This window comes from Bison bison, unplaced genomic scaffold (assembly GCF_000754665.1).
Source record: "Bison bison bison isolate TAMUID 2011002044 unplaced genomic scaffold, Bison_UMD1.0 scf7180017864508, whole genome shotgun sequence".
Taxonomy (NCBI): domain Eukaryota; kingdom Metazoa; phylum Chordata; class Mammalia; order Artiodactyla; family Bovidae; genus Bison; species Bison bison.
In genome coordinates this window covers 2,623,086-2,636,862 of record NW_011495064.1, presented here as the reverse complement: position 1 = coordinate 2,636,862, position 13,777 = coordinate 2,623,086, and the positions used below count along the sequence as shown (strand labels likewise).

Here is a 13,777-nt window from a genome sequence, read left to right as displayed (position 1 = left end):
TTTAATCTGAAGGTGAGGCCAGGACCCAGGGGGCCTTGAGTCTGTTGGTGAGGAGATGGATAAAGGTTTGGGATTCAGAGATAGGCTGTGAGTTCAGATCTGCAGTTGATGTTAATAGGACGGGTATGGACTGTGGGCCCCTGTCCAGGCCAGATTCCCTTCTCCTGGGGGTTGCAGGGAAATCTCCTCCTCCCCAGTACCCTTCTCTCTTCATGGCACTGGTTATAAGCATGAGGGGGTACTTCTCCCCCTCCTTCCGGCTCCTCTCTTCTTGCCCCTCCCCTCCTAGCCCGACAGCATTCTAATAGGAACCAAGGCTCCAGTGCGGAATTTTAGGTCAGCTGAGACTGGCTGTGTAGCCCTTCTTCCCACTGCCCATCGATGTGTGACAGCTTTTCTTCTAGTTCCTACAGATGTTTTTAGGTCCTAGGACCTTGGTGTATTAAAATGATTCAGCACGGGTCATTCTGTCCCAGTGTGAGTGCAATATTGATCACATAGTGGGAGGGACAGAGTCCCTGGGACGGCAAGGAGATCAAACCAGTCAGCCCTGCGGGAAACCAACCCTGAATACTCATGGAAGGACTGATGCTGAGGACAAAGCTCAACACATAGTAGGAGGGACAGAGTCCCCTGGACGGCAAGGAGATCAAACCAGTCAGCCCTGCGGGAAACCAACCCTGAATACTCATGGAAGGACTGATGCTGAGGACAAAGCTCAATCACATAGTAGGAGGGACAGAGTCCCCTGGACGGCAAGGAGATCAAGCCAGTCAGCCCTGCGGGAAACCAACCCTGAATACTCATGGAAGGACTGATGCTGAGGACGAAGCTCAATCACATAGTAGGAGGGACAGAGTCCCCTGGACGGCAAGGAGATCAAGCCAGTCAACCCTAAGGGAAACCAACCCTGAATACTCATGGAAGGACTGATGCTGAAGATGAGCTCCAACACTTTGGCCACCTGGACTCATTGGAAAAGACCCTGATGCTGGGAAAGACTGAAGGCAAAAGGAGAAGAGGGTGGCAGAGGATGAGATGGTCGGATGGCATTACTGATGCAATGGACATGAACTTGGGCAAACTCGGGGAGACGGTGAGGGACAGGAAGGACTGATGTGCTGCAGTCCATGGGGTCACAGAGAGTCGGACATGGCTCAGCAACCGAACAACAACGAAAAGGGAGGGACAGGGAGCCTGGGAATTGAGGCGGAGAGTCAAGGCTGCTACATTACCCTCAGAACTGGTTACACCACTAGAGACTGCCCACCCGGAGGCTACCAGGAACCACAACTTCCCACCAGAATGCAGGAGGCAAGTCAGAGTCCCATGATGCACAGAGTACCAGGGCCCTGCCCTATGCGCCGTGGGACAGTCTGGAAGCTGTGAGGAGCTGGCCCACATCTCCTCAAGGCAGTGCCTCAGGGCCCAGGGGTGTCAGTCACTTGCTGTCCTCACATCCCTCAGCATCCAGAAAGAGCACCCTCTGGGGCATCTCCTCAATGCCTGACCCCAGGGGCCCTGGTCCAAAGCACCAAGACCAGGTGACAAGTGAGAGCCAGGAGGAAGCCCAGCTAGGCTTGTATGAGGGGTGGAAGCTGGCGTTCAGCACTGAATCCAGGAAGAGCCAGCCCTCAGCCAGGTGCAGACTGGCCCCATCCCACCTTGAGGCCGGCCCCAGGTGGCCCAGTCCCCATACCAGCCCTTCCCCCAGACAATGTGTCCTGAGTCCAGAGCAAAGCCCTTGGGTAAAGAAGACATGGTACACATATACAACGGAATATTACTCGGCTATGTGAAAGCACAAAATAATGCCGTTTGTAACAGCATGGATGGAACTGCTTCTGCTGCTGCTGCTGCTGAGTCTCTTCAGTCGTGTCCGACTCTGTGCGACCCCAGAGACGGCAGCCCACCAGACTCCCCTGTCCCTGGGACTCTCCAGGCAAGAACGCTGGAGTGGGTTGGCATTTCCTTCTCCAGTGCATGAAAGTGAAAAGGGAAAGTGAAGTCACTCAGTCAGGTCCGACTCTTAGCGACCCCATGGACTGCAGCCTACCAGGCTTCTCCGCCCATGGGATTTTCCAGGCAAGAGTACTGGAGTGGGGTGCCATTGCCTTCTCCCATGGATGGAACTAGAGAATCTCATACTAAGTGAAGGAAGTCAGAAAGAGAAAGACAAATACCATATGATATCACTTATGTGCATGTGAGCTAAGTCGATTCACGCATGCTAAGTCACTTTAGTTGTGTCCGACTCTTTGCCACCCTATGGACTATAGCCTGCCAGGCTCCTCTGTCCATGGGATTCTCCAGGCAAGAATACTGGAGTGGGTTGCTGTGCCCTCTTCCAGGGGATCTTCCTGACCCAGGGATGGAACATACGTTTCCAGCATTGGCAGGCAGGTTCTTTACGACTAGCGGCATCTGGGAAGCTCTGATATCACTTGTACATGGAACCTAAACTATGGTACAAACAAACCCAGCTACGAAACAGAAACAGATGCACAGACACAGTGATCAGACCTGCTTCCAAAGGTGAGAGGAGGAAGGCAAGGGGCGGACTGGGAGTCTGCGGTTAGTAGATACAAACCTCTGCACTTAGAATGGATGAACAACAAGGATCTCCTGTAGAGTACAGGGAACTATATCCAATCACCTGGGATACACCATAATGGAAAAGAATATTAAAAACAGAATGTAAACCTATGGTTGCTTCATATTGATGTTCGGTAGAAACCACTGCAATACCGTAAGGCAATTACCCTTCAACTAAATATAAACAAATTAAAACAAATAAAACCAGAATGTATACATGTGTAAACCTGAGTCACTTTGCTGTACAGTAGAGATTGGCACAACACTCCAAATCAACTGTTCCTCAATTTAAAAAAAAAAAAGCCAAGCCATTCCTACAGCGGCTCAGAGCTAGCCTCGGCAGGCAGTGTGACCCTCCTCCATGCTCTCTGGCAGCTGGAGGGGGAGGGGGTGGGGGGCATGGAGGTTGTGGGTACAAATAGCCAGCCTAACCCTGAGTGTGAGATGTGCCTTTGCAGGGGCATCTGGAACCTGCCTCATCTCTTCTGACAGCTCTCAGACAGAGAAAGGGGCCCCATCAGCGTTGACTTGGGGGTGACTTATGGAAAACTTAAAAAGTAATCTTTTTCAAGGTGGCTTGGTCGTGATGACACATGAACTGAACACACAGATCCGGGAGCTAAGTGCATCTTCACGCTTAGCATTTTCCAGAAAACAGCTCAAAGTCACTGTTGCCTGATCAAAGTAGCCTTCCCGTTCTTGAAAAACGTGAAAAGTCAAGTGTACCTCAGCTCCAAGGACAACCCCCTGAGAGACTTCCACCTCCCCTCCCTTTAGAGAAGAAGAAAGGTAAAAACCCAGCTGTGCCCTTAACAGCTGCAGGGAGGGGCCTGCAACACCGGAGATACTCAGGGCCAGGAGTCAGAGGGCACAGTCAGGGAAGCCAGGCTGGCCAGCACTGGCCAGCAGGGCCGGCCCCCACTCTCTGGTGACTGGAGGAGAGGTGCTTGCCAGGAACCCAGGGGAACCTCAGGGCGCCCGGCTCCCCGCCCAAGCCTTTCACTGTCCCCCCTTAAACATTCAGGGTGTAGACTGGCCTCCCAAGGACCACTCCAGACCCAGCTGGGTCACTGGGGGCCAGGCGGTGGCATCACATGCAGACTCTTGGACCTGCCCAGGAGCTAGCGGCTCAGAGCCTCCAGGGTGTTTGTAGCAACAAGGCCTTGGTGGGTGTGGGCTCCCCAAGATCTCCGAACTGTCCCTTCACCCTCTGGGGGAGCTAGGGGAGAAGAGGGAACCAGGCCTCACCCAGGGCTGCCAAGTGGGCAGAATGATCCCATTTCCTGTAGGCAAAAGTTTGTCATGGGTGTTGGGGCGAATTCAGGACCTGCTGTCACTGCAAGGAGGCCCATCCTGGAGATGGAGTTCCCAAGCGAGTGCCTCCCCTCTCTGAGCCTGTTTTTCCCCCAGCTCTAGAAACTCTAGGTTTCTGGGATTCTACAGCTCTCATCCCCTAGGGGTCTCCAGGCTGCCTTCCCCGTGGAGCCAGAATGCCGACCTCCCATTAGAAAACTGCTTTCTTATCCTGGCCCCACCCCACCCCCACTGTCTAGTTCCCATTCTGTGGTTCTGCCTTTCCCCAGACAGGTGAAGCTCTAGGGTAAGTGCCAGGACTTTTCTCTGCTGTGCTTAGTCGCTCAGTCATGTCCAACTCTTTGAGACCCTATGGACTGTAGCCCATTAGGCTCCTCTGTCCACGGGGATTCTCCAGGCAAGAACACTGGAGTAGGTTGCCATGCCCTCCTCCAGGGGATCTTCCCAACCCAGGGATCGAACTCAGGTCTCCTGCATTGCAGGTGGATTCTTTACCATCTGAGTCATCAAGGAGCCTGGGAATACTGGAGTGGGTAGCCTATCCCTTCTCCAGGGGATCTTCCTGACCCAGGGATAAAACGGAGGTCTCCTGCATTGCAGGCGGATTCTTTAACAGCTGAGCTACCAGGGAGGTCCAAGGACTTTTCTGGTCACAGTCAAATAATAAAAAGCCCCCAGTCACTTTGGGCCCCTGCAAGTCTCACTTTAGTATTAATAACTACTATGTTCAGGCTTCCCTGCAATGCGGGAGACCTGGGTTTGATCCCTAGGTTGGGAAGATCCCCTGGAGAAGAGCATGGCAACCCACTCCAGTATTCTTGCCTGGAGAATCCCATGGACAGAGGAACTTGGCGGGCTACAGTCCGTGGGGTAGCAAAGAGTCGACATGACTGAGCGACGAAGCACAAGCATAGCACATGTTCAGTTCACTGTAAGCGTCAACATGGCCAACGATTCCAGGTGGTTCCCCATCTTCACCCCCTAAAACTGCACACTACAGGCTTTGCCCCTCATCACTTGACCTTCTCTGATTCCTCGGGTTCCTGAGGTGTGCAGGCGGGGGTGGGGGGCAGCAGCGTGCCTGGAGAAGTGGATGGCATCCCCAGCACACTCTCCAAACAAAAGTTCTCTCTCAACGTCCCGGCCATGCTGTCAACGGCGCTGCCTCTAGCAGGCTGGGGAGAAGGGAGTTGGGTTAAAGATTATTACATAACCTGTTCTCAGGCAACCCCTCCAAAAGTTTTGAAAGGGAGGTGTCCCTCTCAACACTTTGTGAAAGAAGTTTCCTTTGGGGACCCTGGCTGGAGCTTGAGACAAAAGCATCCTATGTTAACATCCTGTTTTCTGAACAGTGTCATGAAGTCCCTGGCTTAGGCGAGGGCGGTGGCGGGCGGGGGAAGGGAAACCAGAGCCTTGGCTCCAAAAGGAAAAATTCTCTCGGGTGGGTGAGGGGGAACAGGCCAGAGCACAGCCCTGGGAGCTGTTGGGGGAGGGGGACATTTGACATTCTGCCTGCGCCTGGAGGGGGGTGTACACCTGTGACCCGCTGCCTGCTGCAGCAGCAGGGCCTTGGTGGCGCTGGGGTGCTTATGGAGACAGGGTCTGCCACAGCCTTCAGAGGTCAGGAGCCCAAGGGTAGGGGTGCAGGCCTAGGGAAGAGCTGCCTTGCTCCACCCAAGCTACCACCCTTCCCTGCTCCTGGGCAGTTTCCTGGTCTTGGGGAGCTCAGCAGAGGTCCACCCTGCAGACCTGGAGGCGGAAAGTTTGACTGCGGCACCTCCCAGGCTACTGGGAGGTCAAGCATGAGAAAATGGACTGTGAGTAATCAACAACTTGCTGGGCCACAGATTTAAAAAATAATCAAGCCTTTCACACCCATTGGACTAGCAGAAAATTACAAAGTCTGACTCTACCAAGTGAGGCAAGATGAAGCACAATGGGGACTTTCATAAGCTGCTGGTGGGAGTCAGGAGGGTTATACAGTATGGAGACCTTCTTTCTAAAGGAACGCGAAGTCAGCCAGAGTCTTGGAAGGGACCTGAGAAAGAAGGGGTCCTGAGCTTAATTAAGCTCCATCAGCTTCCTGGTAATCCCACTTATGAACTGGAGTAACCATTTTGGACATCAGTGTGCTAACACTGGGAAAATGAGGGTGTGCAATCCCTATGACCCAGTGAGTCAAATCTCTTTGTATTCTTGAAAGAAATTCCCCAAAGTACAGGAGCAAACACAAGAATGTTCTTTGGCAGTACCGTCTGCTGTATCACATTTGGAAATTGCCCAAATGTCCATCAATAAAAGACCAAATAAAGAGTGTCAGTGTGTATAAACCTCAGAACAAGGTTGTATGAAACCCGTGTTGAAGAAGGATGTGTACCATCCTTTTTATAAAGCGGGAAAATATGAAACCACACAGGTGTAATCATAAATAGTTAGGGGTGCAGTAAAAGTCTAACATTGAACACATGTTCAGCCCAGGGGTGGTCCTGAGGCTGAAGGGAAGAGAGTAAGATAATAGCAAAATATCCAGGTGGCTTAGATGACATCTGAAAGCTCTATTTCCTTACTACTGTGAGTAAATAAGGAAAAATATTAAGGTATAACAAAGTTGAGTGATAGTTACATGAACGCCTATTAAAGTATGTATACTTTTCTGTCATTTTTGAAACAGTTTTCAATTTTTAAAAAGTGAAAACGAAGTTGGCACAACAGAAGACTAACCATTTAAAACTGATCTGTTCAATAGCATTTAATACCTTCACGACGTGCACTCACCACCTCTATCTAACTTCAAAGCATTTTCATCACCCCCAAAGGAAACTCCACACCCATTAAGTTGCTCCCCATTTCTCTCTCCTCTCAGCCCCTGGCAAACCACCAATCTGTGCTCTGTCTCTAGAGATCTACCCATTCTGGACATTTCACATAAGTGGAACCAAATGCCATGTGACCTATTGTATCTGGCTCTTTTACTTAGCGTAGTGTTTTCAGGTTTACCAACCTGCACCAGTGCTTCATTCTTTCCTACAGTTGAGTAGTATTCCACTGCATGGAATATCGCTATTCATTTATCTGTTCACCTGTTGATGGGACACTTGGGCTGTTTCCACTGGTTGACTATTATGAATACTGCATGTTCACCTATTCAAGTCAGGGCAAGAGGAAGAAGGTGTGCCAGAGTCTTTTGTGTGAAGCCCAATGAACACATTTTTTAAAAATTTATTTATTTATCCATGCTGTATGGCTTGTGGCATCTTAGTTCCCCGATCAGGGATTGAACCCTGGCCCCTGGCAGTAGAAGGGCGAATTCTTAACCACTGGACCACCAAGGAATTCTCAACGCATTTTCTGATGCTTCGTGTTATAATGCTCCCCAAACAGCTACAAAGGCAGAGTAAACAACTCATTAGGGCAACTCAAGAGATACTAGCAAGTCCTTCTGTGGCTTAAAAATCTTTCTGCCCCATCACACACCTCACCTTTAGCCTTCATCACTTACAATCACCAAACTCTGTCGCTGTAAATACAGTAGCCTCTGAAGGAACGACCTATTGCTTACTATACATGCTCATTTTCAGGCTAAGTGCTGAATAGAAGCACAGAGACGAGCCGTTTGGGGAAGGAATTTTCCAGTGAATGCAAACCCCTTCCACTTTGGGACTGAGTGTCCCCACCTATAAATGGTGTGGCTGAGCTTAGAGGTGTCTAGAGCTTCTAGTCCCTTCCTGCATTCTGGCTAGCACCAGGATTTAAAGTTACTCTGTATACACGCAGGTTCGGGCTCAATTTCAGTGATATGGTGCCACCAGGCAACCTTGACCCCTTCAGCCCTTTCCCCCATGGGTGCTCCCCCTCTACCCTGCATGGGCAACAGAACCTGCTGGGTTTGGTGTTCATGCCTTCCCCAACCGAGCAGGAGGTAAGAAGCTGAGGTCCATTTTTGAACAGGTTGGATGTTTTCTTTACCAGCTGACTCTCAAGGCAGCCACTACTGCGGTGGGGATGCAGGGACAGGAGTCTCCTGGCTCATGGAACCACACCCAGGAAAGAAATACAGCCCGCCCCTTCCCAGGTGAGGGCCTGGGACCCTGGGGAGTTTAGGCTGAGGATGGTTTGAAGCGTCCCCACAGAGAGCACTTTCCAGGAGCCCTGAGGAGGAAGCGCTTTCCCACAGCCTCTGGTTGGGGCTCCAGTGTAAGGAGGGACCAACAGCAGGTGCAGAAGTCCTTGGATGCTCAAGGTCAGCCAAGTCCTGGCCCAGCTTTCAGGTCCCTCTTCCTTCCCCCAGCCTCCACAATGAGCACAATAACTGTGGCAGAGCAGTCACAGCCTGTTGTGTTATTTCCAGATCAAAGTGGTGGCCAATTCCTTCACTCACCAGAAACGTTCAAGGGAAAATAACCCAGATTCGGCTCCTCCTATGACATTAACCCCATCTCCACCCTTCGCTTGGTAATATGCAGGTGTCTTTTGCTGATTTTTAAATTTTAAAACAAAATCCCAACCCTGGGGAGAGCCGGGTGCATCTACAGGGACGCCGATCGCCAGTAAGCCCATGGGAAGCAGGTTGGGAGCGCAGCTTTGGACCCGGTGCGCTCCCAATGGACCCGGGCCAGCTTACGACATTTGATCCGTGTTGCGAGTTTGGTTTTTCCACCCAAATCTCGGAGACGGTTTATCGTGGGCTAGAAGGGGCCAAAGTAGCATCGCGGGGTGGGGGTTGGGGAGAGCCTTTCCTCCTGCGGCTACCAGAGGCTCAGGGACCCTCGCGGCTTGCGGCAAAGGAGAGCGCGCTCCATGACCCATCCCGACCTGCCTTTCCCGGCGCCGGCGCCGGCGCCAGGCGCGCCAGCCACTCACAAATTCAAAGATGAAGAGCAGGTCCGGGAAGGTGGTGAAGACAGCGAAACCGCTAGGCAGGCTGCTGACGCCCGACGCCGATGAGGGGGCCATGCTGGCGGGCTGGCGACGACCTCGGAACCGGACGGGACGAGCGCAGCTCTGACTCTGCGCTGACCGCTCTCTTGCTCGGCGGAGCCCAGTGGCCCGGGCGCCCCCGCGCGCGGGTTAAGAGCGGGGGCGCCCTGGCCGAAGAGGGAGGAGCCCCGGCCGCCGCCGCCGCCCGGTCCCCGCCCGAAACCGTGGGGCGCGCCCCAAGGGCCCTGCCCAGCGTCATAGGCGCAGCCCTGAAACACTCCAAGGTTGAGACTGGGGTTTGACTCCTGAGCCCCACGTCTGGGCGCTACCTTCCATCGGAAGCCGAATAAAGCCATTCGGTGAGGCGCTTTACACTCTTTGCAGGTGATCAGCATTTGTTAAGAATGATCACCATCAACAGTTGGCTCCCTAAACTCCGCAGGCACCGTGGCATCTCTTGGATCAGCATAACGCAAACTGTTCTTAAGTTGGGGCTCTTTTATCTTTCTGCCGGGTGCGTTAATATGCATCCAAGTTCACCGTGGGACGGCAGGGACTGCTGAGACCAGGTACGGTCACCCATGCCTTCTCCCTGTGCCCTCAGAGCCTGGAGCCTAGAATTCTGCACCACCCCGATCCGCACCACTCGGCGCTGGAACTGCTGGGCGATGGATTAAGGGCAATCACACCTGCCTTGAATCTTGGACCTTGGAGGGAGCCAGCACTGCTGAGGGCCTGCTAAGTGCCCAGCACCCCCTAGGCTCTTTGCCCACGTGACCTCATTTAATCTCAAGGAGCCTTTCCAGCGGGTGTCACCCCACCTCCAGGCTCAGAGTGGAGAAGGAACATGCCCAGGAGAGCAATTGGGCCTCTTGACTGGCGACGGCTGACAGTCCCCACTGCCTCTGTGTCCCTTGCATAAAACCCACACACTCGAAAACTGTATCTGTGAGTCTGCTTCTCTTTTTATTATATTAGCTAGTTTGTTGTATAGTTTTAGATTTCATATATGAATATCACACAGCATTTGCCTTTCTCTGACATTTCATTTAGTCTGATGTCCTCCGAGTCCATCCATGTTACTACAAACGGCAAAAGGTTTTTCTTTTTTATGATTTAGTAGTATTCCATTGCGTGTGTGTGTGTGTGTGTGTGTGTGTGTGTGTGTGTGTATCTCACATCTTCTTTATCCATTCATCTGTTGATGGACAGTTGGGTTGCTTCTATACCTTGGTGATTGAAAATAATGCTGCTATGAACATCGGGGTGCATGTACCTTTGCAGAGGAGTGGTTTGGTTTTCTCGGACATATACCCAGATGTGCAATTGCTGGGTCAGATGACAGTTCCAATTTTAGTATATTGAAAACCTCCATACTATTTTCCAAAGTGGCTGCATCATCAATTTACATTCCCACCAACAGTGTACGGGGGTTCTCTTTTCTTCACATCCTTGCCAACATGAATTGGAAGTATTAATATTGTTAAAGATTCAATACAACTCCTATCAAAATACTAATGACATTTTTTGCAGAACTAGAGCAAATAATTTTGAAATGTGTACTAAAACACAAAAGACCCTGAATAACCAAAATAATCTTGAGAAAGAACGGAGCTGGAGGAATCACTCATCCTGACTTCAGACTATACTACAAAGCTAGTCATTAAAATAGTATGGTGCTGGCACAAAAACAGGCACACAGATCAATGGAACAGACTAGAGAGTCCAGAAACAAACCCATGCACTTACGGTCAATTAATCTGGGATGAAGGGAGCAAGAATATACAATGGAGAAAAGACAGTCTCTTCGGTAAGTGGTACTAGGAAAACTGGACAGCCACATATACAAGAATGAAGTTAGTACATTCTACTATACCACATACAAAACTCAAAAGGGATCAAAGACCTAAATGTAAGACAAGAAACCATAAAACTCCTAGAGGAAAATATAGGCAGAACATTCTTTGAAAGAAATTGTAGCAGTAATTTTTTGGATCTGTCTCCTAAAGCAAAGGAAATAATAGCAAAAATAAACAAATGGGACCTAATTAAACTTGAAAGCTTTTGCCCAGCAAAGACAACCATGAAAGGCATGGCAACCATGACAAATGAAAAGGCAAACCACTCAATGAGAAAAATGTTTGCAGATGATAAAAGGAGTTAATATCCAACTTATCTAAACAGCTCCTATAACTTAACATAAAAAAAAAACCAATTTAAAAATGGGTTGAAGAACTGAATATACATTTTTTCAAAGAGGAAATGGCCAACAGGCGCATGAAAAGATGCTCAACATAATCAGGGAAATGCAAATCAAAACCATGGTGAGGTCTCACCTCACACCTTCCAGAATGGCTATCACTGAAAAGAACACAACAAATGTTGGCAAGGGTGTGGATCCCTGCCTTTCTGAAGCTCGCCCTAGAGCACAGGAGAGAGAGGTCAATCAAACACTGCATGATAAATGTGGAAAGGGTTTGGTGCTGGGAGGGAGTGCAGGCAGACTCAAGAGCACCCAGCAGCCCAGCCTGGCTTGGGCTCGGGGTCCAGGGAGCTTGTGGAGGAAGGGACCCTTGAGGGGTGAGCAGTGGTTACCTGGAGGGAGAAGGCAGCCTTCCCTACAGAGGAGCAGCAGGCACCCGGCCCTGGAGTTTGGTCAGACCCTGCTCCTCATGCTGTGAGGTTGCAGGATAGATATGGGAATCCCTGAGGGGGTCAGAGCCACTCTGCTGGGGGAGCAGGGGGGAGACCTGTGGCATCCAGGGCAGAAGGAAACAGCACAGATGGGTTCTGGCAAAAGAAGACCGGGGAGTCTGAGGACAGCCTGAGCAGGAAGGGGGAAACGGGTGTGCCAGGCCAAGCGAGAGGCATACATGGGTCCTGGAGGCCGGAAAGGGTCTGATCTCTGTGGGGACCAAAGTGGCTCCTGGGGCAGAGCTGGAAAGGCCAAGGGCAGGCTGGGCTCAGGCGGAAAGAAGCAAAATTTAAAGAACATAAAGCACACCTCAAGCTGAGTCATTTCTCTCCTGTTCAGCCCTGAGACTGCTGCATGCTCGTGCTAAGTCGCTTCAGTCGTGTCCGACTCTCTGCAACCCCGTGGACTGTAGCCTCCCAGGTTCGTTTGTCCATGGGATTCTCCAGGCAAGAATACTAGATTGGATTGCCATGCCCTCCTCCAGGGATTTTCCCGAACCAGGGATCAAACCCCTGTTTCTTATGTCTCTTGCATTGGCAATCGGGTTATTTACTGCTAACATGACCTGGGAAACCCAGCCCTGAGACTAATCCGACTCAATCTCTCCACCCTGGAGAGCGGCAGGACCCTCACCTCTGCAGAAGAGCTCACCCTCTGCCCCTCGAGTTGTGCCGGAATCTGGCCTAAGTCACCCAAAATATCAGGAAGCACTCGGTGCACAGGGAGGGCTGGGCCGGGGGCCCCCAGAGGCCGACTCACCCTCCAAGCAGGTTGGGGCAGACCGGCTGCTTCCTGTTAAGCTTGTCTCTTCCAGGTTTCACTCAAATAGCCTTTGCCACACAGCATGCATTTCAGACTGTGAAGAATTGAGTAAACATTAGAATTTTGCAGGTGCATCCTGGAACAGCCTTGATCGCAGGTATTTTGCTCTCAGACTCACACTTCTACCTGGGCTTCCTCCTAAGGCCTCCCTGTGGAAACTGACCTCTTCTGGAGGACCAGTCACCCACTCCCAGAGAAACCACTCACCTGGGAAGCCTTTTGCCTCCCACCTACTGTGCTGGTGGGCCCTCTTTTGCTGTCTGTTCTCTGCATTTGTTTTCTCTTGGGAAAAATACACTTACTAATGTATATTAGTAAGGAAAGTTGTACTGATGCCCCCACCCATCTCTTCCAAACCAAGGCAACTGTTTTCACTCTGTACATTATTTTTAGTTTTATTTTGTAAGATACTGATTGATCGATTTAGCTGTTCAGGTCTTAGTTGCGGCACACAGGATCTTCAGGCTTCATTTTGGTGTGCGGATTCTTTCAATTGTGGCCTGTGGGATCTAGTTCCCTGGCCAGAGGTTGAACCCTGGCCTGCTGACTTGGGAGGCGGAGTCTTGGCCACTAGACCACCAGCGAAGTCCCGCACATCACCTTTTAGGACTCGTGAAGAGGCAGACCTGAAACTCAGAGGCAGAAACTCGCTGAGCTTCAGTTTCCACCTGGTGACCTGTTCATTCAGTCAGTTTCAAACACACCCTCCAAGTGCCACGCCCACTATGTCTGAGCACAGGTGACCAGGCTGAGGAGGGAGGGATGCGAGAGCCTGAGAGGTGGAGGGGGGGCCCACTGTCCCTGGGAGCATCCCGTGTGGCAGCCATGAGGGCCTTTGCCAAGGCCAGTGTGAGTCCTCCAGGGAAGAGAGGGGAGTCCAGCAGGTGCCCATGTCTCTTTAGTCCTTGGAAGGCGTGGTCAGTGCCAAGAGCTTGGGACAAAAACAGGGGTCCAGGGACCAGCCCGTAGTTCTATGCATTGGCATAGGGACCCTGGAGATCTGGGACAGCATAAAATCAGAAAACATAATAAAACCGTAAAACTTCAGCCAAGCAGATTATGAAACTCAGTGCAGAAGAATGGCATGTCCTTTTGAAGAGTAGCAGGAACTTGTTTATTCAGCCCTTGGTTTTGTTGTTTAGTTGTTAAGTCATGTCCAGCTCTTTGTGACCCCATGGACTGGAGCCCACCATGCCCCTCTGTCCATGGGGTTTCCCAGGCAAGAGTACTGGAGCGGGTTGCCATTTCCTCCTCCAGGGCATCTTCCCCACCCAGGGATCAAACCCACATCTCCTGCATTAGCAGGCAGATTCTTTACCACTGCTGCTGCTGCTGCTGCTGCTAAGTCACTTCAGTCGTGTCCAACTCTGTGCGACCCCATAGATGGCAGCCCACTAGGCTCCCCTGTCCCTGGGATTCTCCAGGCAAGAACAC

At 51.2% G+C, this 13,777-nt stretch overlaps 1 protein-coding gene across 2 annotated transcripts in view; it reads right to left on the bottom strand.

The window, feature by feature from the left end:
- Positions 1 to 8,973, bottom strand: part of MAL (mal, T-cell differentiation protein) — a 23,566-nt gene extending 14,593 nt beyond the window's left edge. For both annotated transcript variants that reach the window (XM_010829566.1, XM_010829567.1), the window contains exon 1: positions 8,770 to 8,973. In XM_010829566.1, coding sequence (XP_010827868.1) covers positions 8,770 to 8,862 — 93 coding nt within the window. In that variant the 5' untranslated portion in view covers positions 8,863 to 8,973. The remainder of the gene's footprint in view (positions 1 to 8,769) is intronic.
- Positions 8,974 to 13,777: the final 4,804 nt, after the last annotated feature.